The sequence below is a fragment of the Anomalospiza imberbis genome, chromosome 9, assembly GCF_031753505.1.
Source record: "Anomalospiza imberbis isolate Cuckoo-Finch-1a 21T00152 chromosome 9, ASM3175350v1, whole genome shotgun sequence".
In the NCBI taxonomy this organism is placed as follows: domain Eukaryota; kingdom Metazoa; phylum Chordata; class Aves; order Passeriformes; family Viduidae; genus Anomalospiza; species Anomalospiza imberbis.
Window position 1 is genome coordinate 2,930,306 of NC_089689.1, and position 27,713 is coordinate 2,958,018.

Here is a 27,713-nt window from a genome sequence, read left to right on the forward strand (position 1 = left end):
ATATATATATTTATATACATTATTCAAATATATATATACGATATTTTTATATTAAAAATATATAAAAGCAGAGGGAGAAGTGGGAGCACTCTCATGATCCAGGGATTTCTCCCACCCAGTGTTGGTGGACCAGAATCTGATCTTTTTGGGACTGCAGCAAAGTCTCAGAGAATCTGAATAATGGAGCAGAATCACCCTGAGCTGTGTGGATTGAACATGTTAGTGACCTCCTGCAGCCCACAATGTGTTTGTGAGTGAGCTGAGGGATGTCCTGGGTCTGTTATGAAAACCCTGTCACTTGTGACCCCCTGCAGTGCCCAGAGGGAACCTGAGGCATGGAAATGATGTATTAAGCCAAAACCAACACGTTAGAAGTTAAATTTGGCTTAGGTTTTGGGGCAAGGGCTGCAGCTGACTGTTACTTAACTTGGACAAACCAGCCTGGGGTAAGAAGGCAGAGGATGAACCTCAACCTTTGACTGTGCTTTAGAGGAGAATTCGCTGGCCAGGGCATTTTTGCAGTGCTTGTCTTCTGATAACTGGAGATGTGATTCATCCCAGCCAGGACGACCTGGGCTTTGCCAGGGGAGGACGAGGACAAGGCAAACATCTCCATGCCACGCCAGGCTGTGAAGGAGGGGATCCAGGCTGATGGACAGCCCGGATCTTTGCTGCACTGCTGCTAATCCCTGTGTTTTTCTAGGAGGTTTTGCAGGACTCTGCCTCTCCCCAGGGATGGGGCCTGGTGATAATGTGCTATCTCAAGGCATGTTTCCTGCTCATAGCACCAGGGTGCCAGGGCCAGCAGTGTTTTAGCAGACAGGAAGGTGACTACAAGTTTCCAGGGAAAAGGCAATGACTTGTTAAACTGCAGAGGACTATTTTATTATAAAATATACTCATTTATTATTAATTCTTCTTCTTTCTGGTTTTTTGTTTGTTTTAGTCAATCAGCTTTGTCAGGATCAAAAAAAAAGCAATGGACATGCCATGGCTTGAGCTCTCGGTGAGGCTGTGACCCCCATCAGTGCCTGTGTGACACCGGGTGTAGTCACTGCTGGCTGTGCTGAGCCCACAGTTGGGGGGATGTTGGTGCCATGGGTGAGGTTGTTGTTACAGTCGTCGTGGTGCCCTAGACATCCCACACATGTTCTCTGGTGGATGCAGGAGGAAAAAGGGGGATTGCAGCCCATACTCTGGGGTGAGGGCACCGAGGGAGCCTGCAGGGATGTCCAGCCCCAGGTGGGTTCAGGCTGTCTGCCACACCACTGGGTGCATTTTCCCTTCTGTCCTCCCGTGCCCAGCAATAAGAACCTCCTTTGCTTTGTGCCAAAATCTCCCTTGGCCCTGCTGACACCTGAGCTCTTCAGTGAAACTCTCCCATCCCTCCTGTCTGTGGCAACTCCTGGAGATGAGCGATCTGGGAGCAGCAACCCTCCCTAAAGCCCCGGGGAGCCGCTGGAAGCCGGGCGGGCGGGTGCTTTATTCCAGCACAGCCAGCGCCCTGGCAGGCATCCCCCCCTCCCCGCCCCCAGATGCTCCCCGGCAGCCTCTGGCATCCTCCGCCCGTGCGCCGCGGTCCCCGGGCCCTCGGGGGGAGAGGCTGCGCTTCTGCTGCCAGGTGGGTGAGGCGGGGAAGCACTGGGATGCGCTGGGGTGCGCTGGGAAGCGCTGGGAAGCGCTGGGATGTGCTGGGGTGCGCTGGGGTGCGCTGGGACGCGCTGGGATGCGGTGGGAAGCGCTGGGGTGCGGTGGGAAGCGCTGGGATGTGCTGGGATGCGCTGGGGTGCGCTGGGGTGCGCTGGTATGCGCTGGGGTGTGCTGGGACGCGCTGGGATGCGGTGGGAAGCGCTGGGGTGCGGTGGGAAGCGCTGGGATGCGCTGGGATGTGCTGGGGTGCGGTGGGATGCGCTGGGATGCGGTGGGAAGCTCTGGGGTGCGCTGGGATGCGCTGGGGTGCGCTGGGATGAGGTGGGATGTGCTGTGGTGCGCTGGGATGCGGTGGGAAGCTCTGGGGTGCGCTGGGATGCGCTGGGATGTGCTGGGATGCGGTGGGAAGCGCTGGGGCGCGCTGGGGTGCGCTGGGCTCCTGAGCAGAGCCGGCGCTGAGCGCCTGGAGCCGGCTGCGCAGCCGGGCTGGGGCTGATGCGAGAGCGGCTCTGAGCTGCGCTGCTGCCGCCCGCGGAGAGCTGGGGAGGGGAGGGGTGCCGAGGTGTGCCTGTCACCCCGAGCAGGGGGCTGGCTCTGAAGAAGCCCGCTCTGCTGTCTCCCCAGAGCTTCTCTGACCACGCTGTCGGCACAGAGCCACCGGCAGAGAGGACAGGTCAAAGGCAGTGAGTATCTTTCGCTCGTGTCTGTCTGTCTGCAGTGCCTCCGTGCTCGTTTCTTTTTCCTGGCTTTCTCTGCATGTGAATGGATGGTCTTAATCTCCTGAAGCCCCTGAGAGATCTCATGGTTTGCTGTTCTGTTTATTTGTTTGGTTGGTTTTTTAACCTTTGTGCTGCTGGTTTATTGGTGTTTATTCTTTTGTATTGGGATGGCTTCTTTATCTTTGCCCGGGTGTTTTGATAACCTGAATGTCCTAATCACACCCCGCCCTTGCTGTCTGTCAAGGAGAAACCCCAAAACTCATCCATGATGAGGCTGGTAGTTCTCCTTGACCGGGTTCCTTCCATAGGAGGGGAAGGCAGGATGAAGGGTGGAGCAGGGGAGGCAAAACCTCTCGCCAAGACCTTCATTGCAGTTTACCAGGCACCACAGATTACATTTTAAAGTCAAAACTGACTGGATTTATTTGCAAACAGAGGCATCATCCACGGGCATGCCAGCCGAGCAGCGGGATTGCCTCCACGGGAAATGTAGGTCCCAGCACCCCTGAAGTCAGACAGACTTTGGGATCTCAGGGAAGTTGGGTGCTGCTCAGCAGTGCAGGTGCTTGCTGTGGGGGCTGAGTGGGTGGCAGTGGGGGCGAGCAGAAGGCTCTTTCATAACAGTACCCCAAAATTCAGGCTGCTGGAGGAGGCTGCAAGGGAGAGAGGGCAGATGGCTCCGCTGCCATCTCGGAGCAGCAGTGGGAAAGAGAAGCAGGAGCTGCTGCACTCTAGGAAGTCATGTGCTGTGGCCCCACATGGGGGTGAGGCTGTTAATGAGGAAATTTAGAGGGGCTTAAGGAATTACAAGGATTGATTTCAGTCAGAGAAGCAGCCAGTCGGGGCGAGGATTAAGGAAATGCACTCACTGGCAATGCAGTGCAATCCCGGCTCCATTAATTTAGTGGGGAAGAGGCTTTGTGCGTTTTTAATGTAATCAGGTTTTAAGAGGGATGGTGCACTGGGCAGCCCAAGCTCCAGGGTCTCCCCAGGCCCCAGCAGAGTAGGGTCCTGGCTCCTTGCACACCCTCTCAGCTCTCATCAGCTCCTTGGGCTCCTCCTTGGTAGTTCCCAGTGACACCATGACATGGAGGGTACCTGGAGCTTGGCAAGCCAGAACCCTCTGCCTTTGCTCGTTGTAGAGTCCTGTTCTCTGTCCCCTGGCTCTCCTGCCTGCTGGATCTCACCTTCACTCTCTGTTGATGTGAGAGTCGTCAACCAGTTGATCCCCAGTGTGTCAAGGCTCACGAGGAACCCACCACCTCCAGTCTCCCTCTCTCCCTCTCTCTCCTTCCCTCCCCTTTTGCAGGCTGTGCATCTCCTTGGTGGCTCCCCTCAGGCTCCCACCACCCCAACGAGGCCCTGCTTGCTTTGAGTTATTTTTGTGTGAGTGCTTGAGCCCGTGGTGGTGAAAGGAGCAGCACCTGCGGATGCGTGAAGTCCTCCTGTTGTTCTGTTTGCAGTGCCAGCTTTTCCGTGATGCCTGGCCAGTAACATCAGCCATGACCTGGAGGGACAGGCACAAGAGGTAGTTTGGTCTTAGCGAGGTCAGCCCAGAGCTCTGCCCCCTGAGGAGAGACCTTCGGAGGTGTTGAAGGATGAGTGGGATAATGCCAACTCCTGCTGCTCCCTGGTGAGCTGGGACACCAAACTCAGACTGCTTTAGACCTGAAGCTGGACTTTACCTGCAGTCCTGGTCTTAGAAGGAAATGCTGTCTCTCCTCTGTGGCCATCCCTCAACTCTCAGCGTCTTCCATTGAACAATTGACTTTCCACTCTAGGAGGCAAGGATCAAATGGGTTGAGGACAACTGGCCCTTCTTGGCTTTGGCAAACAGGATTCTTTGGTGCATTTTTAAGTGCCAGGACATGAAACAGTAAATCCCTTCTTCCTGCACTCCTGCCTGCTGCAAGCAGCCCTGACTGCGGTCCAAGCCAGCCAGTTAAAGGGTTAACCGTAGCTGGATGCCTGAATGGCTGCCTTACTGATCCCACGGAGGTAACCTGAAAGAACACGGTGCATCCCCCAACCCTGCCATCCTGTCACTGTCTGCCTCGTCCAGCAAGCCCTTCTGCCCACTGTAGTGTCCCCTCCCGCCCTTCCCTTGCCTCTCCACCTCCTGCAGACCCAATTTCTTTCCCCCTCTCTCTCCCCTGTGTCCTGTCTGGGAAGTCCTCGCCGAGAGAAGTGTGTTCCATGAGGAACCAGCTCCCTGCTCTGCCCCCCTCTGCTCTGATTCCCTGCTGCAGTCCCTTGATCTCAGGCATCACAGGGGAATCTGAGCAGCGCTGCGGGTGACGCCTGTCACACCTCTTGCTGGGAAATTCGTGAGCAAACAGAGCAGGGCACAGAAAGGTGGGGGGTAGGAGGCATCTGGAGAGGTACCAGAAGGATCCTGCAGTGGGTTTGGTGTCCACTGGAGCACAGCTGGGAACGTGGCGCTCCCTGTGCTCTCACCTGGAGTTTGTGCAGTGCCCACGGCCATGGGGCCGTAGTTGGAGGCTGTGCAACAATTCCTGTGACTGAGGAGTTCCTGGTTTTTGTGCTTGTTAAACGCTGTGAGCTGCCTGTGCTGCACCAGGGAGACACTCGGTGCATTTAATTAACATTTAATTTGCTTTAAGATTACATTAAAATGTGCAATAATAGAAGCTCTCTGAAGGGCGGGAGGAGAAGGGGGAAACAGGCGCGCTACAGATTGGCTCAGGCACTGGTGCTGAAGTGTTCTGCAAGAATTACAGATGGAAGGGGAAAAAACGCTGTACTTGTGCAGCCACAGAAAGTATTGGGCATCTGGCTGGGAGCAGGGCTTGGAGCAGGGCTTTCAGCAGCTCCAATGTAGGTCCAGCAGCTGGGAAGTGGAGATGGGGTCGCTGAATGCTGCTCCCATGGTCCAGAGGAGAAAATGGCCCAGTTTGATGTCCAAGGAATCTCCAAGAGGAGACACCCTAGGGCTGGAGAGGCAGATCACAGAGCCCATGAAAACCCGTGAAGCAGCCCCCACTTGTTTTTGGGGAGAGGGTGATGCCAGTCCCGTGCAATGCATGCGTGTGCTCCCTTTCCTTGTCCCTCTGTCCCTGCCCATCCTGGGTTATGTAATGAAGGATGCTGCGGCTGCTGTCCCAGGAAGGGGCTGGGCAAGGACACCAGGGGCTGGCATGGGATCGAAGGCTCTGGGGCTGGGCTGAAATTTAGAGGAAAATAAGCTATAAAGCCATTTTCTGCCTGGGTAAGCGTGTCAGGAAACAGGCAGTTTGATCCTGCTTATGTAATCCTGAGTCTAAAGAAGCCACTTGGGATCGATCCTGCCTGGGAACTCATAGTGCTGCAGCACAGGCTCACCTTGCAGGTGCCTTACTACCCCTCGCCTTCCTCCAGCCCTCTCCTGCCCTCCACCTCTGGTATTTGTGCTGTTTCTGGTGCTGCTGGAACGTGGTGACCGATTTCTGCCCATTGCTCTCCTCCCACACCCGACCAGAGCAGGACTTTCCAAGAAACCATCCCAAGGCGCAGCCTTTCAAAGCCCTTCTGCCAGCCAAGGCAGCTGAATGCCTGGTGTGAGCGAGCCTTCAGCTGCTCTGGTGCTGTGTTCACCCTTAACATCAGCCTGGAGATGTCTCAGGGTCCCTCTCACACATGAGGGAACCAAGGACACAGATCTGGCACAGAGACGCTGAGTTGCTGTTGTTGGTTTGGTTTTTTTTTGTTTGGTTTTTTTTTTTTTTTTTTTTGGGTTTGTTCTTTTTCTTTTGCCAAGCTGGCTAGACTTATAATCATCCTGTTCTTTGGTTTTCCCCTGCTAACACCCCTGCTTCCCCACCTCGACCACAGGAACAGAGGGATGAGGACTCGCCTGGGCTGCCTGTCTCACAAATCAGACTCATATAATGATTTCACAGCTATTCTTCCGGACAAGCCCAACCGGGCTTTGAAGTGAGTATAGCTGCAGCATCCCACCCCAACCCCACTGCTGCCCTTCCCTTCCCTTCCCCACCCCTCCAGTATTGTCTTCCTTTTGTTGTACTTTGTGTGAGCTGTGACTGCTTCCACGAGGAAAACTAACCGGCACTGGTCCAGCAGGAGCAGCCTCAGGAAATTCCTGGATCTTTGGCACGAGCTGTGCTGTGAGACAGGACATGCTCACAGTCCCCACTGCTGTGTGTGGGACACGTCTGCACCTCTTTGGGGATGTAATTTACACCTCTGTCATCACAAATCAAAGCCTGAGCAGTTGGCTTGGTGTAAGAGGTGACCAGAAATTTCAGCTCATCTTCAGCTCAGCCTTGTATTTAACACTGCCAAAATTCGGGTTTGCAAAATGCTGGAGGGAGATGCTTCAAACCCTCCAGAGTCCTGATTTGAGAAGTGTGGGATGGGACTCATCTGATCACAAGTCCCTGCTTACACCTGAGATAAGATCTGTCCTTCCCCTGAAAGGCAAGCAAGAGAAATAAACACTTCTGCAGGCTGAGTTTCATTTTGCCTGACTTTTGGCTTTTACAATGTAAATGTCTGCATCTGAGCTTGTTTCCTGGGCCTCTGCTTAGAGTCAATGAGGAAAAATTGGTGCCTTTTGGGTATGATTAATCTGACCTATTTTACCTGCCTGCCTGGGGATGTGAGCTGAGCAGACTCCCTGCAGGTCCCTTGGTATCTCTTCACTGATTCTAAAGAAAGCCCAGGGTCACTTGGCTCAGTTCTACACCCTAGACCTCCAAAATCAGGTGAGAGGAATTCCAGCCTTCCTCGGTGTCCTCACCAAACAGCTCCACAGGGGATGAGCAGCTGACCGTAACTTGCCCCTTCCTTTCCTTACAGAAGACTGTCAACAGAAGAAGCTACAAGATGGGCCGACTCTTTTGATGTCCTTTTGTCCCATAAATGTGAGTAGAGATCAAATTCTACCTTTTTTGCCCTCCTCTTCCCTTAACCCCTGTCCAAGGCCGTGGTCCTTCAGAGCTGCTCATCCCCAGCAGCCACCACCCTTTACAAGCAGGAAAAAAAGAGAGTTTTGTGTGTTCCCTTCACGTCTTTGCTCCTGACCACGAGGAAAACCACAACTGCTAAAGCCATCAGCCCAAGGTGCTGCCTTTTCCAGCTCAGTACCCTTGACCAGCTTGCCCTGTCACAGAGGAATGCCCCTTGGTCCCCCTGAGCAGAGCTTGATCTGCAGTTATCACAGCAAACCCGAAAATTTCACATCCAGAGACCTTATGCCAACCTATAATCAGCAACCCCTGCTCTGTTCAATCCTATGAATTCTGTTCTGCAAATATTTCTCTGCTTCAGCAGCATTTTCACACTGAGAAATTATAAACAAAGCAAAGTTCCCAGTATGGGTTCATTCATGGGCTTCTATTGGAGGAAAAAACCCGAACGAGTTGAGGTTGGGGAAAAGCCACCATGGGTGCTGAACTGCTTCATGGCAATAAGGAGCTGTCTGGCTTGCTTAGAGACCCAGGATTTCCTTACATTTTAAAATGTAAGTGTAAATTATGTTATTAAGCTAATTTTAAGGTAATTTTGCTAGGTTTATACTTAGATGACAACAGTTTTGGCAGGGAATTAAGTGACAACTTTAAACAGGCTGGCTGACCAAGGCAGGAAAAGCAGGATGTAATTTTAGCAGCAGTATCTAGTTGAGATCATTGCTCTTGCAGCCAATAGGGGAAAAAATATATGGTGTAGCTGGGTATGGCTGAAAAGGAACATTTCTTTTGTGGAAATTCAGAACAAGAAGGGGAAAATACACCAAGGAGATTATAGGGTACTTGGGGGATGGAGAAAGGGGAGGGCAGGATTTTCACACCCCTGTTATCATCCTGAACTCAAACCCATTTCTTCTTCACTGGTGTAAAAGTAGAAATTTTCTTTATTAGACTGCAGAAGAAGAGCTTGGATTACAAACCCCAGTGAATTTACCCACCTATATCCTGATGTTATACAGATTCTTCCCTCTTCAGCTGGCTATTGCAAAAATGCAAGATCAAACCTTACTTCAATTATTTTGTCCAGCAGCCTCCACTAGGGTGTCTGGTTTTATTAATAAATTAGCCTTATAGAGTGATAAATGAATTATCAAGACCTTTCCCATCTCTTAGAATGGAAAGTAATTCTGATAAGTCTCTGGCACTAATGAAAAATATTCAGTTTCTAATGAAAAATATTCAGTTCCTAATAGCAACAGAAGGTGATCTTTAAAATTTAAATTAATCTATTTTTATCAGCAGTCACGGTGACATTGCCTGGTGATTGGTGACAAAAAAATTTGTTGTTTAATAAACTACTTTCTAAAGGAAGATTTTATAACTGTTCTGCACCTGAAGTTTCTGGAATTGCCAGCCTGGCAGTGAAGGGTTATAATGATGCAAATACAAAAAGTTCTGTTGAAACAGAAGTGTTATTTTAGTTACACTGTTTTAAAGGAGAGAACAGCACATACTCATAGAATTAATTATATTGTACAAGTTGCATTTTCTCTGTTAGGATGTGCTGATGTTACACAGGTAAGGGAGCCTTATGCCTTAACTGGCCAAAATCTGGGATTAAATAAAGCTGTGCCTGGCCTGCTGGCATCTGTCTGTGAGGGAAACTGCCAGCAAAAATCCTGCTTTTAGTGCCAAGAGGATGACAGAACTGTCCCAGTCTAATTTCCCTGTGACTGCTCAGGTGAACAGCATTAGCCAGGGAAAATGGAATTCATGCTTGGGGGCATGGGCTAAGCACCAGCTGGGCTTGAGGAGAATTCCCCCCCGGGGCTCACAGCATCAGCAGATAAAGCACTTCTGCCTGACACACCTGTCAGAAACTGTCTTCGCTAGATGGACAGTTCATTTATTTTGGGAAGGAGATTGTGATTTCGAGGGGTTCTGTGGTGCTTTCTGCTGCAGTCAGATGGATTCAGTGTCTTCCAGCCAAACTGTTCTCCAGGGAAAACAAACCCCAAAAGTGCTGGAGCAGGACTCAGGAGCTGATGGAACAGCTGAAAACGGGGCAGATCTTCTGGGCAATATTGCCAGGGGTTGGACAAGTGGCAAAATTGCTCCAAGGAGCCAGAATGCGGATCAGAGCTCCCTAAGAGGTCTCCAAAGTGCCCAGCTGAGCAGGCTGCCCTCATACACGGAGCAGGCGTACTCTGGGAGATGAGAAAAACACTTCTTCCCCTTCCTGTTCTCACGAGTCTCCAAAAGGTTCCTAAATGGAAGTGACCTGAGGAGTGCCATGCATTCCACAGATTCCATGGAGAGTCCATGGGGATTTGAGCCACCTGCTCTAGTGGGAGGTGTCTCTGCCCATGGTTGGACCAAGATGATTTTTAAGGTCCCTTCCAGCCCAACACATTCTGTGATTCCGTTATCACCTTTGCCAGACATCCCTTGAAGTGTGATGGCCCTGGGGAGCTCCCCCTGACCTGCCCTCACCCTTCTGAAGAAGGAATGGCTGTGCAGGTAATGTTTGATCCTGACCTTCTGCCGTTGTGAGAGGAGGATTGAAATCCCTTGGGATCTGAAGCAGTTGCTGTCTCTTGGGTGATTCCCAGGCTGGGTAACGCCCCCCCTGCATAGAGTGGTCCGATTTGGATTTATTCCCCGAGCCATTCAAGGGATAATTTGAGTTGACAGGTTATTAGAGTTCACAAGAGACTGTGAGTAGGAAAGGGAGGGCTCTCCCCACCTCCCTTTTGTGCTGGCCCTCGGACTCAATTCCCTCATCCCTCCTGGAGTGAGCAGGAAGCAGTGACTCCACATCGATAGGTCAGTGCAATGACATCCTAATTGCTTGTGTTAATGGGCAGAGCAAATCAACTCAGAAACCCTGGGCTCAGGCAGACAACCCCTGTTTTACACCAGGAGCCCCGTCTGAGCTCACTGCCATGTTCCCTGGGGTCAGGGCTTCTGAGCAAGCAACAGGAGAGGGAGCCTGCTGCTGCTTTTGCCAGGGAATTGACTGAGCAAGAGGCAGACCCGTCTGCAGCGTTTCCTTGGCTGCCCAGGGAGAAAAAGCAGAGGTTTTAACACGCTGGATTTTGGCAACTTTTCCCATTTTGTGCCGGGGGAGCGAGCTCAGCGTGGTCCCCAGAGTGTGCATGCATGCTTGTGAGTAACTGAGGAGTAATCCCCTCCCTGTGCCCATGCCCAGGAGGCTGGCCAGATGAGGATTTCTTTTGACAGCCTGCTGGAGGGAAATACAAGCCATAGCATGTCTCATTCTGCATCCCCCACAGGGCTGGACACACAGATTTTTGTTCCTCTGGCATCCAGCAGGACAGTCTGTCCTCAACCCTTGGTAAACTTCTCACCCAACACCAAAAACATTCATCCTGAATTCCCATTTTTATCTCAAGGATGATTTTTCTCCAGATTTTTTGAAATCTGGAGGAAAAGGTGATTTTTCTCTGGATTTTTTGTGATCTCTGTGCTCTTCCTCCCAAACTTTATTGTTGTTCTCCTCCTTCTGTTGTCTACACATTCCTTCACTTCCTACACAGCACAGGAATATCCCAACCTACTCCCAGCTCTTTCTAAGCCAGAAGAGCATTAGCATTGTGCTGGTGACAGGCAGCTGAGATGAAGGGAAGCACTGCTCAGCAGCAGTGAGAGCACATCCATAAGCTGTGCAGAGCAATTGTGACCTTGTCCCTCCTGCCCTGGACCCAACACGTTCCAGGGAGCCAATCCATCCATCCACCAGCCACAGGGACTCTACCTTTACTCCCTGCATGAACTCTGCTTGCTGAGGGGGTGAAACACGTGCATGAAATAAATGATGGGTGATTGCTTTCTTGCTCTGACAGTGGCAGGTGCCTGGCTATTAAAATGCCTGAATGATTTAGGCCACTAATCTGGGCTCTTCCTCATGCTGATGAAGCTTAGCTGAGACCTGTCTTGTGTTTTCTGCTCCCCACCTCAGTCCTTTCTTGCTGGGTAGGATCCACTTTCCATCTCCTGAACGGGATTTCAGGAGTCCCTGTCCTCACATGGTCATTGACCTGCCTGCCCATTCATAAAACACAAATTCCTGTCACTGCCTGACTCACAGATGATCTGCACTATGGGGGTGGTTGAAGGGGTTTTGAGTTAGAGATGGGATCTCTGAGTTTTTTAGATGATGTGATTTATTTTTCTTATCTTCTACACGGGCAGGAAGGGTGAGTTGGGCTCACATCTTCACTGCATGGATCAGAAGGGCACAAGACCCCAGTTACAGGGATTTTAAGGATTTTAAGGATTTATTGACCAATAAAACACTGCCAACAAGGATATTTATGTTTTTGACCCAATCCTTAAATATTTTGTCTTATGGACTCATACTACAGTGTGAGCTTTCTTAGCCAATCATGTTATGGCACACAAACCTACAGTACTGCATTTTAAACTTCTTGTTTACCTTTGTAACTACTTTTATTTTTTCTATATCTTAAACTCTAAAACTCTAAACTTTCCTCTTCTTAACTTAACGTGTCTCTGCTTTAAACTATAAATCCACATTCTCACTTCTAGCACCTGAGTTTGGAAGCCTTTCCCAAGGTCTCAGATCAAATCCTGTGTTTATTAGTTCTAAGCTTTGGCTTACAGGCCCAAAGTTCTGAGAATTCCCTGCATTTCAGATTCCAACACTGCAGGATCCTGAGTAATGTCTGAGCACTTGCACAATCCCTTCTGCACGTTCCTCAGTCAGTCTGAATGGAAAGCAGGGCATTTTTGAAGCTTAGATTTATACTGCAAAAGTAAAATATCAAATGTCTGCTGCTTCTCCCTCAGACTCTCAACTTCCAGTAAAGAGCTCTGCTTCTTTGCCTTCAATTTATCTGCTCCACCAGGATCAATTTCCTCCTTTGGCTTCAAGCAAAGGACTCGTGAGGCAAATTCCTGAATAATTGTCCAATAGTTGTCCTGAAGGACAACTACAGCAGCTACAGCAGCACATCCTGTCCTCCTGAGTGGCCATGCCTTTGGGCCTCCGGTTAGGGATTATCTTGTGCTGTTGCCTCTGCAGACTTCTAATCCTGCTTTTAACTTCTGTGCTTTCTCTGTAAAGCATCCCTCTGGAACTGCACACTGGGATATTTCAGGAGTTGAAATCCCTCTCCTGCTTGTATCATACTGCACTCCAGTGGTGGTTGTCCTGGGAAAAGAGAAGTCCAGTTGGGTGGGATGAGCTTTGAAGTGCTGATCATTCTGAGTGATCATTCCTTGAAAGCCTTCATGTGCTATGAAGGAGAGGAGGAGATTGAAGTCAATATCCAGGTCAAATCCCAGCTCAGGTGGTGGCAGCTCCCATGCCTAATTGTCCTCCTGCCCTTTCAATCAGACTTGTCATTGTTCCATGACAAACTTTTGGCACTGATTCCCCAAACCTGGCCGTCAGGCACAGCTGGAAAGGCTGGCAGGCAGTCAAGGGTTAAAGATGAAAATTATGGAAAACCAGGCAGTCAGGGATGACCTCTCCTGCACCCAAAGTGTCGCAGGCAAGGTCCTCACAGGTTCAGCCTCACCATCTGCAGCTCCTCGAAGGCTGTGAGGACTGCATGACAGGAGTGTATAAAAAAAGCAGAGAACAGCCAGACACTATTATTTATCCATTCACTGTCTAAACTTATTTCAGGATCAAAAGGAGCTGATTGACATCAGAGCAGGAGGCAGAGCTCATGGAAACCTCCTGGTCCCAGGGGAACCTGCTGCAGCTGCTCTCTGGGGCAGGGCTGTAGCAAATGCCTTTCTCTCCTTGTCACTCACGGCATTCCCTTCTTTTACCAGTTATTACATTTCTCAGGTATTTTATTTGTTAGGTGTTATATTATTCAGATGTGATATTTTTCAGATATTTTTCATATATGATATTTTTCAGGTATTTTATTTGTCAGGTATTATATTTTTCAGATATTATATTTTTCAGGTAGTATATTTTGCAGGTATTTCATTTCTCAGGTATTATATTTTTCAGATATTATATTTTCCAGGTATTTTATTTTTCAGGTATTTTGTTTCTCAGGTATCCTATTTTTCAGGTATCATATTCTGCATCAATGACCTTTTGCAGATGTGGTACTTTCATGCAACACTGCTATTCCTGCAAGTGATCCTCTGTCAGTGCTGCAGCTCTGGGGCGGTTGTAGAGGAAAAGGGGGGGAAACAAAAGACCAGGGCAGAGACAGGGGAGCAAGACCTCAGCAGGAACACAGCAGAGACTGCAGAGACATAGCAGTGTGCTCGGTGCTGGAATATTTAATGTCAAGCATCCTAGGAGCTGATGATTGACAAAATGACATAGATCCCGAGGAACTGGGACCTTCTCCCTGTTTTATTTCCTTCTTTCTGAAAGCTGCCAGCATGCAAAAACTCCTTGCTCTGTGAATGCTCTCACAGGGACACAGGTTTTGGAAAATGTTTCTGTGTCCAGATTTCAGGAAGGGGAGCAGCTCTACAACATCCCTCACCTTTACCATATTTCTCTACCCACGGAGATGCTCAAAGCAGCCACGGGCAGGGTGATCCTGGCAGGTGCCTGCTCCTCTGGCATTCTTCTCTGGGGATGATGTCACAATATTGCCCCAGCTTGGACCCACAACTTGCAGTGTTACTTGGATGTTTTTTTGCCTGTTTTTTTGTCTACCCTCGCAGTGCACAACCCTGATCTCCTCCTGAAATTGCTTGAAGGAAGAAGTGTCAGGACGAGCTGGAATAATGCAGCTATTTCTGGGGCTGACAGCAGGAGGGAGCATGGCTGAGTTGGGATGGATCCATTTTTATGCTGATAGCAGACTTCTGATGGAGCAGTCAGTGCAAAAAAACCCAAATGAAGGAGCTTTGAGGAAGGCAGAGAAGAGAGGTTTAGCCTGTACTTTGGGCTTGTTTGGCCTAATATATCTTTTGCCTTTCCCTCTGAGGATCTGGGCAGTCAGACATCTCCTCTGACTGACACACAGACAGAAATAGGATGGATTGGTGCTGTTCAACAGCCAGGGCCACTGCGTAGGGCCTGAGGTTTCAGAGGGAGCTGGAAAATAGCTAAGTTATCACCAGAAACAAGGGGAGCAGGAAGAAGTTTGAGACATGCAGGAGAGATGCAGGACAGTGTTACATTGCTATGGATCTGTAGCACACATAGCATATAGATATATACAGCATATAGAGAGCATAGAAATAGCTTATAATATATATAATATATTATATGTAATATGTAATATATTATATAGTATATAGTATATAGTATATACTATATACTATATACTATATGTTATAATATATAAAGTATATAATATATCTATAATATATAATATATAATATATAATATATAATATATAATATATAATATATAATATAGATACAATCTATAAAACATACATTTTAATATATTATGTATAAAAATCTATAATCTATATGTATAATATAGCATATACAGCATATAGGTAGCACATACAGCATATAGAAGGAACTGTCTGAATAGCCTGTTTGAGAAAATATTAGGATTATCCACAGGGATCTGGACAAGCTTGATTAATGAGCCCATGGAGAACTCACGAGGTTTAACAAGACCAAGTGCAAGGTGCTGCACCTGGATTACCCTCAGCATCAGTCCAGGCTGGGGGACGAACAGATCAAGAGCAGCCCTGCCCAGAAGGACTTGAGGATGCTGGTGGATGAGGGGCTGGACATGCCTTGTCCTTGCTCCCTTCATCCTTCCGAGGAGTCTGACCTCACCAGGCTCGTCCCCAATGCCATCAATATTTTTAGACAGTTGTTGGAAGTAGTCAAGAGCTTTCCAGTCATGAACTACAAAAACCTAGACGCTATTGCAAAAGACCAGGAAGAGTTAGAAACACATTACTGGGGGGAAAAAAATAAAAAGGAGAAGCTGACTTTATCCTGAGGACAAAGGGGATGTGTGAAGGCTTCAGCTACATCAACTCCCCTGGTGCCATTCAGGGAAAGGAAATAAAAAACAATGGCTGTGTCCATAAATAGGCCCAGGCAGGGGTTTAACACAGATTGCCTAATAAATCTTTCCATATTTCTAATCTGGCCTGGCTGACTCAGGTTGCATTACTGAAATGTCACAATTGCTGAGCATTAGCAAGTGATAAGCACACTTTTACCACTGACTAGACAAGCCGTAATTAGGCCAAGTCCTTTCCCTCTCCCCTTTATTGGAGCTGTAACAGACTCCCTGAGAGCTTTCCTCTGTTTAAATAAGAACTACAAATGGCACAAGGCAATAAAGCAAAATGACAGAAAACATAGGAGACAAGTCCACATCAGCTATGTTTTATTGAAGGTTTTTCTTAGTGGCAGATAGGGCCTCATAAAGTGTTGCATTAACATGAGTTGAACCTTGATAATTCCATGAGTAACTCTCCAAAGGGTGGGTGCCCAGTCCTGAGGAAAGCCTTTTGCCACCTTAGCTGGAAAACACTTTTTCAGAGATACATCAAGTGATGTTTGACTTTGTGGCAGCTCACGGGAGCCCAGCTCATCAGTGGTGTAAGTTATGGATGGCATGGTTATCCTGGGATGGCAGAACTTGGGAGAAATATCACATTGTCTTCGGTAGGCTGGGGTGGCTGGAAGGATGTCTGAGGATGGAACAGCTCCCCGCCTTCTCTTGATGCCTTGGGTTTTAGCTTTTCTATTTTTCACATTCTGTGCTGCTTTAGTGTGTGGCTCTGGGCTTCATATGAGGGGATGGTGAGCTCTCTTCACAGAGTAGGGAGACAAAAAAATTCCTTCTCTAGCTGGGGACCAGGGACAAATGATCCAGATCTCAGGCCCAAGAGCACAAACAACGTGGGCTGAAGAGAGAAAAACAAGAAGGATGGGATTCCATGGGCTGGAGCTGTAAATTGGACAATGAACTCCAATGGAGCAGAACTTAGAGAACTGTGAGATCTCCATGACCAAGCCCTCTTTTGCTTCCATCTTGGAGCCATCCGGGCAGAGCCACGACTGTGGCTCCACTACTGCCAGAGTGTGGCCTTTGAAGGCACTTCAATAAATACCCATTTCATTCCTCTTAACTCCGTCTAGCCTCTGTGCCAGCTCCTTAAGGCACCCCTCCCTCCTCCCTGTGTAACTCCCTGTGTGTCTCTGGCAGATGGGCTGGCAGCTTTCCGTGCTTTCCTGAAGACAGAGTTCAGCGAGGAGAACCTGGAGTTCTGGCTGGCCTGCGAGGACTTCAAGAAGACGCGCTCGGCGGCCAAGCTGGCCTCCAAGGCCCAGCGCATCTTCGAGGAGTTCATCGACGTGCAGGCCCCTCGGGAGGTGGGTATGGGGTGGCACAGCTTCCCCAGGGCACCCAGCAGGGCTGTCACCTCCATCTGGGTGCTCTCCCTCTCTCCTTTCCCTCTCGGAGCGTGGCTGAGGACGGTGGCGATGCCATCCTGCCTGCTCCAGCTGCCTCTGCTCACCGTGACTCATCCCTGATGAGGGCAACTACTTTGATGATACTGAATTACTCACAGCCAGGGAGTTCACTGGCAACCTCAACCCACATTTGCTAACCTCACTGAGCTCCCCAGGAGCATTTCACCGTGCTCCTGACATTTACTGTCAGCCTTGAGCAGGCTGTTGGGCTCTTCCCTGGCAGGACACTGCACAGGACCATCCCACCCATGAGTGGAACACAAGCCCTGAGGGAGCTGGGGGTGTCCAGCCTGGAGAAAAGGAGACTCAGGGGAGACTCAGACCTTATCACTCTCTACAGCTCCTGAAAGGTGCCTGTGCTCAGGTGGGGCTGGGCTCTTTCCCCAGGCAGCACTGACAGAACCAGAGCACACAGTCTCAAGCTGCACCGAGGGAAATACAGGTTGGATATTAGGAAGAAGTTTTTGACAGAAAGAGTGATAAAGTTCTGGAGTGGCTGCCCGGGGAGGTGGTGCAGTCACCATCCCTGGATGTGTTTACCAAAGCCTGGATGTGGCACTGGGTGCCAGGGTTCAGTTCAGGTGTTGGGGCTGGGTTGGACTCGATGATCTTGAAGGTCTCTTCCAACCCAGTGATTCTGTGATTCTGTGAGTAACTTGATGACTCCCAAGGGAGGAGAGTTTCTGACAAACTCCCCCCTCACCCAGACCTCCCGAGATATGTGAACAATAACTCCAAGCTGAACAGAAAATGCAGTCACACCCCGGAGCCTGGGATTGTTAAATCCTCTTTCAAGCACTCGACAGGCTGACAGCACTGCCAGATCCTGCCTCGTGACCATGCTGGCATGTGTCACTGCAGTCACAGCACAGCCAGGGGGGCTCTCACTGCACCCAGACCCTCCTGCTCCTGCATGGGTACCTGGCAGGGACCCCTAAAAGGGCTCATTTTCCTTCCTCTCCCAGCTAGGAAGGCCATTGCAAAGCCACTGGGAAGGGCCCAGATTCACACTGAGGTGTGTGGCTGTCTCAATGCTCTCCTTGAGCATTTTCCCACTCTTATTCAGGAATGATGAGATTTTAAGGGCTGGAAGGCTGATTTTTGATTAGAAATGGGAATGCAGGTAGGATGGGGTCCTTCCTACAATTTGGTCCTGTGGTGATGTTTTCTTAGCCCTGTTACATAATTTTGGCATGCTTAGAATATGAAATTTTTAGAGCTAATCCATACTGCTGACATCCACACTGAGGCAGACAGCTTTACTTTCCAGGCTCCTTCCAGTTTGGATACTGAATTTATAACAACAAATAACATTTTTTCAGCCATTTTTTCCTTCCAGACAATAACCCTGAAAAATGATGATTACTCCGCTAGGGAAGGAGAGCAGGAAAACTCCATTGGCTGGCTTTGCAAACAAATGGCAGTCATAACATTATAGGGTGGTTTATTTTTTCAAGCCTCTCCTCCAGATATTGTAACGTGAAGCTGCTATGGGAAAAATCAAACAGTTTATTTTAGATCAACTGAGTTTAGAGACATTTAATAAGAATGTACTAATGGTTTAAACCCAGTCAAAAGTTTATTCACCCACCTACTGGGCATGCGGTGAAGAAGAGAGGGAGCAGGAGAGAGGTTAGGCTGAGTCAGCAGCTTTAGGTGATGTGCTGCCTAAGAGTCTGAATAAAAGTAATTTGAAAAGTGATTTCAGTAAAAGTAAAGTTGATTTCAGATCACTACAAACCCAGCTTTTCCAGGCTTGGGGCAGGATTGACAGCCCTGAATCACTAAACCCCCCAGAGCTGTGGGGGCTGTTCAGGCATGGGGGGACCAAGGGGTAGGACCTTGGTTCTGCTGCTGTTCCACAGCCATGGCAGAGAGGGAATGTGCCATTTGAAGGAGGCCAGCTGGACACTCAGTGCCAAACTCTCTTCTGCTGCTTTCCCCAGGTGAACATAGACTTCCAGACACGGGAGCTGACGAGAAGAAATGTGCAGGAGCCCTCCCTCTCTTGCTTTGACCAAGCTCAGGGGAAGGTGCACAGCCTGATGGAGAAAGACTCGTACCCCAGGTTCCTGAGATCCAAAATTTACACAGACCTGCTCTCTCAGACCCAGAGGAGGCTCAGCTAGGACAGCAACGGGGCCCTCAGAAACCACGTGCTTCCCACAACAGCCAAAACCCATGTCTAAATGTGAAACTTTCTTGGTGTTAAAAGCAGTGGAAATGGGAAAAGAGGGAGAAGGGGCAGAGGAAGCTTCCAGAGAGTGACCCAGGCGTGGTATTAAGACTCTTTGACTATCTGTGTTTTTTTTTTTTTTCTGTCCTCGTTAGCAGTAGCACCTTGCAGTCGTTCCCTCTGTCTAGCACAAACCCTCAAACCCTCTCGAGTCACGGGGTCACCTGTGGGTTCCCTTTAAAATGGCTGGGTTGGTTTGTGTGTAAATAACACCTTTCCATCCTTCCACGCATCTCCCTGTCTCTCAGCTCTCTCTTGTGCTTGGAAGGGCTCCAAGGGCAGTGCTGACACTTGTGAAGCCACATCCAGCCCATCTCTCACAGATTGGCTGCTGGGGTCTGAACCAGAGACTGAGGGGAGGGAGAGAGGAGACAAAGGCACAGGATTCATTCCCTTTCTTGAAGTGGGAACCATCAGCAAACTCAGCTCACCTCCCCTTTTTTTTTTTTTTTTTTTGCACACCTTATGACTTGGCTGCTACCTTGTCACTGCCCCTTTTCCTTCAGGGATGGAGGCTCAGAGTATTCTCAAGGTGTTGAGCTTTCCTCGTGAGGAAGGTAATCCCAAAAGCTCTCACTAGGCCTGGGCAGGCAAATCTTCTAATGTGAATGATTGTTTTTCGTGGCTATTATTTATTTGTGTGGTAGTTCAGTCTCAGTCATCATCCAGGCTCTGTTGTGCTGGGCACTGGACCAAAACCTAGCACAAAGGGGCTCCTGGTTGCCAGAGGCTTGGTGGCTTCTCAGGAACGACCTGTTGGGAGAGAGTGGAGAGGAGGAATGTCCCCTTTGCCCCTTGCTAAGGTGTAGGAAAAGCACAAAGCCCGTCGGCCACAGCAGATGGCATTTTTCATGGGGTACCTGGCCAGCGCGTGGCAATGTGAAAAATCCCATTTCTATTTTTGTTATTTCCTGATTACTGACAGCTCCTACTCCCCGAGTGTCCACTGCGGGTTCAGTGCCCTGCAAAGAGCTCCCCAGGACACAGACCCTGCTGCAGGGTGCTTGCCCCCAGTGGGACACAAAGCATGGAGTGAGCGGGATGGGTGTCGGGGTGTGCAGTGGGGTGTGAGGGGCTCTTTGGCCCTATTCCCATAGCCTGGCTGGCCACTGCAGGAGAATTCTCTGTGCAGATGTCAGGGGGGTAGCACCTCCTCTGTGCTGGGCAATAATTCCTTCCATCTGATGGCCCCATTTCCATGGCATTGCTGTTCCAGCTTGGCAGATTCTTGCAATATTTTTGAGGGGAGAAGCAGACAGCCTGTCTGTGGATTTGAGCCGGCAGACAAGAGGTCTCTTTTCTTAATTTAATGAAGGCCTGGGAAGTGACCCCATGGATCTTTTTCTTCTCTCAGTCATCCCCAGACCAGAGGCTGTAAACCTCTGCTCCAGCCAAGGGTGGTGGGTGGGTTTGATATAGCAGAAAACTGCTGATATAGACTTTGTGTAATGTGGTGTAAACGAGGTAGAATGAATTCTGAAGCCAAGCATAATGTTTTTGGAAGATGATAAAAAAAAAGTCTGGCTGGATATTAAAAATTACTGTCCATTAATTAAGTAGGAAACAGCTTTTTGAGGCTTTTTGCAAGGATGATGTGCAGGACAGTAGGACAAATAGGCTTAGAATCAAGACAGAGGTGGTAACCATGCTGGGTTTATTCTGGAGGTGTATTCCTATGGTCTCCAAGACACTGGAATCTAAATACATTGCAAGTGCAAACTTTATGTTCAGTAGGGAAACCTGTTTTTCAGTGCCTGGTTGGCCAGCAGCAGAATCCTCCAGGTCTTTGGAAGGCAAATCCCATCTCCAGTTAAATTTCCATGAGGAATGGCCAGAAAGCAGCAGTGACCCAGCACTCCTGGCTGTCCCCTGCCCCTGCAAGAACACCTGAGGAGCTGGGGCTGGCCTGTGGTGACAGAGGTGGCAGTCTGCAGCCATGCCAGGCTCAGTGACACAGCTCCTGGCACTGCTGAGGCCCCTCATGGGACACAAGTGACACAAAGCTCAAGGTCTGGACATGGCAGTTTGACACAAACTTTCTGCTGCTTGCTTGAAAGTAAAGCAGTGAGAGACATCTGGAAAATGCTCCAGATTTGCCATGATTTCTCCAAGGGAGCCAGATCATGCAGGAGCTCAGTGTCCCAAAGCTTTATGGCAAGCAAGGCACAGTGAGACAAATCTGGTGAACCTGTGCAAGGCGTGGAGGGAATCAGAGGTGGAAGCAAAGGACACAGAGCCACACATCCAGTGGATGTCCCTGGTGCAGCCTGGGCTGTAGGAAGGTGACTTGGTTTGAACAGACAGATGTCTGCTAAGGAAGGCATGAGCCTCCCTTGAAATGGAAAACGTAAACCCTCTCCTTCTGAATTATTATAGATTTGAAATTAAGGGGCTCTCAGGCAAAGATATGGGAATAGGAACAACAGTTCTGTGCTAGGAAAATTTAAAATACAAATGCAATAGTAAAAAACAACACTGCCAGAGTCAGAACATGCCCTGGCAGCCTGTGGGTCAGGGTGGTGGCAGCAGTCCCATTCCATGGTGGCTCAGCCCTCCTGCAGTGCCAGCTGTGCTTCTGCTGGAGCAGGGATCCTGGACAAGGGTGGAGTTTTCCTCTGAAGCTCCAGGGCTGCTGGAGATGGGCCTGGGCTCCCTCTGGGAAGGCAGTGGGGAAGAAAGCTGCTCCTCTGGGAATGCAGTGGGCAAAGGCTGCTGTGGTGTTCCCAAGGTCAGATTGTATCCAGGTAGGAATGCTTGGCTCCTCCCCCTGGGTGGAGCATCTCCCCATGGGATGATGGAATTTTCTCAGCCATGCAGGGACACTCACTGGCCATGGACAGGAGATAATTAATAATTAATGGCCCATGAACAGAAGAGATCTCCTAGAGGGGGGATTGGCTGTGGGAGAGATAAAGAAAACTGCCCAATGAACAGCAGAGAACTGCCCCAGCTCTGACAGGTGGGAATTGAATACACATCCCAGCCACATTTCCTAACCTAAGACAGAAGGAGTCATATCACCCCCACAGCCCCTGCCTGGGGCAGCGAGCGAGGAGAGCAAACCCAACCTCACTGCAGTGATACACTCAGGGCTTGGCCTGCAAGGGAGGATGGAAATCTTCCCTCTCTGGCTGTGAGCAGAGGCTGGGGGAGCTGCCCTTTCCCAGAAACGCTGTCTGCCACGCCTGTGTAACACTGGAATCTCCCGGGGCGCAGGCTGCTTTTGCAGTTTCCTCTCCCATCTGGGTCACCACAAGCTGATGCCTTGGAGTGGCTGCCTAGAACAGAGGCTCGACAGAGTTAAGAGGATGAAGTGGGTATTTATTGAAGGCCTTCAACAGGCACACCTTGGGCAGTCAAAGCCTCCGAGAGGGGCTACACCCAAGATGAACAATGGTTTTTGAGACAATTATAAATTTGGTCCATTTACATATCAGGGGTTAATCCTCCAATTAAAGATAATGAAGTCATATCCCCCCAGTTTGCTCCCCCCCCGCACCAGTTCACTTTTTGTTTATCCTTTTTGAGGCCTGAGGCTGTAGGGTGTCTTTGGATCACAGGCCCAGAGGGATTGTTTTGTCTGACCAAAATATGAAGAGTTATCTACACTTTATGTGGAGTTTAGAGCTATGCACTAATACAGTACAGGATTTGAAATATATAAAAGCTAAAATCTTAAGGCATCAGCCTGTGGTCCCAGTTCTACCCAGTGATCCCACTGCTGCCAAAGGGCAGCTCAGCTTCTCAGCACTGTGGCACCAAGCAAATGCTGCAAGTGATGAACGAGGCCACCTTGTCTGGCCCTGCCTTCCTCCTTTCCACCTTCCTCTTGTCTGTACATGCAAAAAAAGCATCCCAGAGCTGCCCAGGATGTGAAAGCCAGCAGAAGGAGGCTGAAGCACTCACTGCTTTTAAAGAGAAGGCAGAAGGCCATGACAGCTGCCTTGTGGTATTTCTCTCCAGACAGATCTTCTGAGTGGCCTTGGGTGGTGCTGGCCTCTAGTGCCCGCTGAGGCACCCCAGACAAGGCTCTGCAGCACCCTGGGGAGGGTCACAGAGACAGCCAGGCCAGGGGACACAGCAGGAACGAGAGGCTTGTGTCCAGGAATGTGAGTGTGGACAATCCCCAGGCTCCCCTGGTGTCCAGAGTGTGACTCCCTGGTCGTGTCCAGAGTGTAACTGCATTTCTCCACGAGATCCTGCAGCAGTGTTGGTGCTGGAAGTCCTTTCATTTCACGTCAGAACTCATAGGAAAACTTCAAAGTGGCCAACACCCTGTAAATCCAAGGGCCCTTCTCTCCTCCATCCACCTGGGGAATTACTTGGGGCGGGGCACACCTGGAGATGTCATTGCTCCAGTGGTGACAGGAGCTGGAATCAGGCTGGCTGATGTAGGAGAAGTGTTTTCCCCAGTAAACTGGACCCCAGTAAATTGTTCCATCCATTGGGAACAGCATCCTAGAACACAGAGTGGAGCAAAAGTATTGTCTGAGGCATTTCAGTCTACCACTCGTTATTTTTGTTGCTGCTCTTGCAGTTTGTCTCTCTGGAAGGAAAGCAGACTAGTTATTTAAAGTAAAACTCTATTTTTCTTAAACAAGAAAATGGCACAAGCTGCTTCTTTTATGACAAATGCCATTCTGAATTGAACCAAAATAAGCAGCTTGTAGCTCTACCCCTTAAACCAGGGGCTGATCAAGGAAATAATGACTGAGCCAAAGCTTTGGAAAGAGCTGAGTGGTGACTAATCCCCACCAAGGACAAATATCCTCTCCTTGATTCATCTCTTCCTGGTGTGAAAGGGATACTCATAACCTACAAACCCATTTCTCCTCTCCACAAGCACACACCTCCAAAATTTTCCTCCTGTTTGGAGCAACGTTAACATGGGCCATCACACCAAGAGAGGGGGAAAAATTGGTTCACTCAGTTCTTTTTATTCTGTTTGCTGGCCCACACCCAGTCAGCTCCCAGGCAGAAGGGAAAAATAGTTTACAAATTTCCTTTTCTATGAGCTTCAGGTGGTGTTAACTCCAGGATCAGATGCGGAACTCTAGTCTATCTAAAGTTTTTCCTGCTTTGGTCCATCAGCCAGGCTTGGGATGATTTCCATCACTTTTAGTGGACTCATTTATGCACCAAGGGGTCCCTGTTGTCCATGCTGGGAGGTGTGAAGGGCAAAGGGGAGGGGAAATTGCTGTGTGTGTCTGAGGGTGTGGGTGGATGAGAGTGCATGTGACTTCATCTATATCTGATTTAGTGTCCTCTACTACAGAAGCTTTTCTGAGACATAGATGTGCATGTTAAAATAGGAGAATTAGGCACAAATGACATAAATGAGATCTTTAGCCAGTGTTGTGTTTGCCTCGTGTGTAAGTCCAAGTAGTAGTAAGAGATGTAAAACTCTGCTAGGCTTCCAGTTACCCCTAAGAGCACATGTATCAAACTGAACTGAATGTTCACTGATAGACACAAAACCAAAATGTTTACAGCATTCAGAGCAATAGCAAAGCATACCTCATGCCAGTCCTGGAGTGCCTCTCACCCGTCAGTGCAAGCTCTCCCCTCCCTGGGGGCCTCTGGCTTCTCCCTCCACACTCCTCTCTCCTTCTCTGTCCTGTCCTTGTTGTCTTCCCTCCTCCTCGAAGCACTCCAAACCTTCCTGTCCACCAGCACTGTTTGTCCTCATCTGTCTGACCCTGGGACTCCCCTAACCTCGCCCTGTTTGCCTCTCCTCCATCCCCATCCATCCCTCCTCTCTTCTTTGCCTTTCCCTTCCCCAGACACTCGTCTCTGGTCATGCCATCTCCCTCCTACACGCCTCCTACTGCCACTGTAAAGCTCCTAGGAGCTCTTCCTTGCCCATTATATAAGAACAAAACATTTAACATAATTTCTGCATTATCTTTCATCCCTGGGGCTGCTGCAGTTGTCTCCTTCCTTGGTGCTGTGCTCTCTCTGGCATCGTAGCATTATATCCCAGAACTGGAATTAAAGTTCATTTTGCTGCTAGACCAGAATGCTTCTGTCTACCACGCACCCCTTGGGCTTTGCAGAGGCTTGTCTTGTCCCCAAGTCTTTTGTCTTCCTTCTTTTTCTCCTTCTTCCATGCACGCTGCACATGCAGTGCTTGTGCCAGGGGCTGGCTAGGGTAGAGGGTGTCCATGCTGGGGTCACTCACAGCTGGGCACCCCCGTGGCTCTCTGGTTTATAAAAGCAGTCTCAATCAAGGTGTGTGGGTTGTGTTTGCCCAGCAAAGTCAGTCGTTGTGCTCTGTGCCTCCTCCTGGCTTCCCAGGAGGATGTGTGTCTGATCTGAGGCTGCGGTGAACTCAGCGGGAGTTCAGGGAGCCGAGGCCGTGGGAAGGAGGTGGCAGAGGGGGATGAGCTTGTTACCAAAAACATCCAACATTCCTGGCAAAAAGGCACAGGAGGAAAGGCAGTGCCTGCTTCTGGAGGGACCAGGGAGCTCTGGGGACCAGCTGTGCTGTGAATTGTTTGTCTCAAGTAGCCCCACACCTCCCAGTTTGCCTCACGTGCTGTGTGCCCCAGGCTGGCTCTAAAGCGTGACGGGTGAGGAGCTGCTCAGCTTTGCATTTCCAGGGCAGATAACAGTGTTATCCCGAGAGAAACGTCTTCATGTTGCTCTAGCAGTGCCTGCAGCCACCAGCTGAAAAGCAGTGAGGGGAAGGAGGCACCTTCTGCTGTGTTTACTCCTGCAGACCTCTGTAGGACTCCTGGCAATGGAGAGAGCAGGGTACGAACACACCTCGGGGTAGATCCCCCTTCCTTAAGAGCCACGACTGAAGATCTCATCTTCTCATAACCTCTCCCCCAGCTCCTCTATGAGTTACCCAAATCAGAGCTCAGATTTGTCCTTAAGCTCCTTGGCACCTCCACCTTGGTGGGATGGCAGTGTACCCTTGAGGACCTGACTACAAGCCCAACCCACTAGGGCTGCTTGAAATAACAAAGATATCTGGTTCCTCTGCAAATCAACTCGTGGGTGGCTCAGAAGAGACTGAGGATGGCTCTGCTGCACGCAGTGAACTCAGAAGTGAGCCACCAGGCAGAAAGAGCAGCTCAAAAGTGCTTCCCTGGGCAACGCTTTTATTTTCAGGAGATGCTGCTGCTGCAGCTGCCACCCCTGCGGTGCCCCGGTGCTGCTGGTGTTGGGGCAGGCCATGCAGGCTGTTCAGTCTGATCCATTCCCACTCAAGGAAAGGCATGGGCTCGGCTCCCCGGGTTCCCCCTGCTTGTTTGCTAGGCTCCTCTTTTCCCTGGGAGGCTGGAGAAGCTCCTCAGCTATGCCACAAATCCCCCACCGAGCCGTGTCACCACATTGTGCAGTGTTACACCCGTGCTGTATAGACACCCTGAGGATGTAATAAACAGCCTGAGACTATTTGTTCTCTGCCTGAGTGTCTGAAAAGCTGCAGTCCCGGGGGTGGAGGGGTGTCTCCCAGCCAAACTGCTGAGGAGGAAGAGGAGGGGAGAAGCTGTTTCTCCTTGGCCCCTGGTGCAGACACGCTGGATGGGGCAGCAGAATGCAGATGGGTTGGTGTTCTGGTTTGAAAACAAAACCAGTGAGAGACTCTTAAGTCAGTCTTAAGAGTTGAGTTAATAAGTTGTGGAACTTAAGAGTTCCACAATTTATTAGGAAAACTGAAAAAGAAAACAAAATACATGTAATAATACAAAAGGAAAACCACTGACAGAGTCAGAATACAACCTGACACCCTTTTGGTCAGAGTGTTGGTAGCAGCCCAAATTGGAATGGCTGCCGTCCTCCTGGAAATCCAGCAGAAAAGCCTGAGTCTGGTGTCCCCAAAACCCAGATTATATCCAGTTAGGAATGCTTGGCTCCTCCCTCCACCCAGAGGGAGGAGCCATCACAATGGGATGTTATAGCTCTTTTCAGTCATGCAGTGACATTCCACAGCCCGTTATCAGCAGATGTCTGCCCTGAGAGAGGATTGGCTGTGGAAGAGATAAGGAAAACTGCCCACTTAACAGAAGACAACTGCCATACGGATGGCAAATGGAATACATCTTGCCTTGCAGTCTGGGACATTTGGCTCCAAGCTGTCGATGGCTCAGTCGGAGCAATTTAGAACCAGGCTCCCCAGAGGTCCAGTTTGGGGGGATGAGTCCAAAATGAGTCAGTAGGACCGGCAAGGAAGGAAAATCCCAAGAGCCTTCCAGCAGCACATTGCTGTCCTTCTCTGAGTATGCCTCACTGCTGCCTGTGATGGACTCCCTACCCCAAATTCCAAAACCATCATGGCCAGAGGTGGAAACAAGTGCTGAGCCTGCTCCCTGCACCAGGAGCAGCGTTGGGGGACACACAGGCTCCTGGGAAAGGGAGCAGTGTGGATGGATCGAGCACGATGAGGTCACAAAGAGCAAACAGCAAATGAAGAGCTTTCTCCAGACCATAAAAAGCCACCTGTGCTCCAGCAGGCAGCTCACACCCAGATCTCAGCTTGCTCCATCCTGGTGGGATGAACCAGGGAGGGATGAGCAGGAGTAGGGGGAGAGTCACCAGCCAGTCATGGGCCAGTTTGGAGAGTGTGGAGGGGGCTGGGATTGCTAGGGAAGGGTCAGGCAGCAGCTGTGGGCAATCCTGGGTAGCAAGGGGGGAAGGGAGGCATTAGCAGGGGCAGGGAGCAGGGCACTTGAGGCGAGGTTAGGTGTTAGTGGGAAATTGCATGGTGAGAGATTGTCTTGGTTTGAACAGACAGGCGTC

The 27,713-nt window shown here is 49.8% G+C and overlaps 1 protein-coding gene across 4 annotated transcripts; it reads left to right on the forward strand.

The window, feature by feature from the left end:
- Positions 1-1,552: 1,552 nt before the first annotated feature.
- On the forward strand, positions 1,553-25,208 carry RGS8 (regulator of G protein signaling 8). Of its 4 annotated transcripts, XM_068199355.1 has the most exons (7): positions 1,553-1,621; positions 2,275-2,333; positions 3,833-4,367; positions 6,201-6,302; positions 7,188-7,252; positions 16,461-16,627; positions 18,676-25,208. In XM_068199355.1, the coding sequence occupies exons 3-7, from the start codon at positions 4,342-4,344 to the stop codon at positions 18,856-18,858; spliced, it is 543 nt and encodes a 180-aa protein (XP_068055456.1). In that variant the 5' UTR covers positions 1,553-1,621; positions 2,275-2,333; positions 3,833-4,341; the 3' UTR covers positions 18,859-25,208. The 4 variants fall into 4 exon arrangements, with proteins under 4 accessions (XP_068055456.1, XP_068055457.1, XP_068055458.1 ...); XM_068199356.1 differs by lacking the exon at positions 3,833-4,367 and having other exon boundaries at positions 1,570-1,621; XM_068199354.1 differs by lacking the exon at positions 1,553-1,621 and having other exon boundaries at positions 2,176-2,333.
- The last annotated feature ends 2,505 nt before the right edge of the window (positions 25,209-27,713 follow it).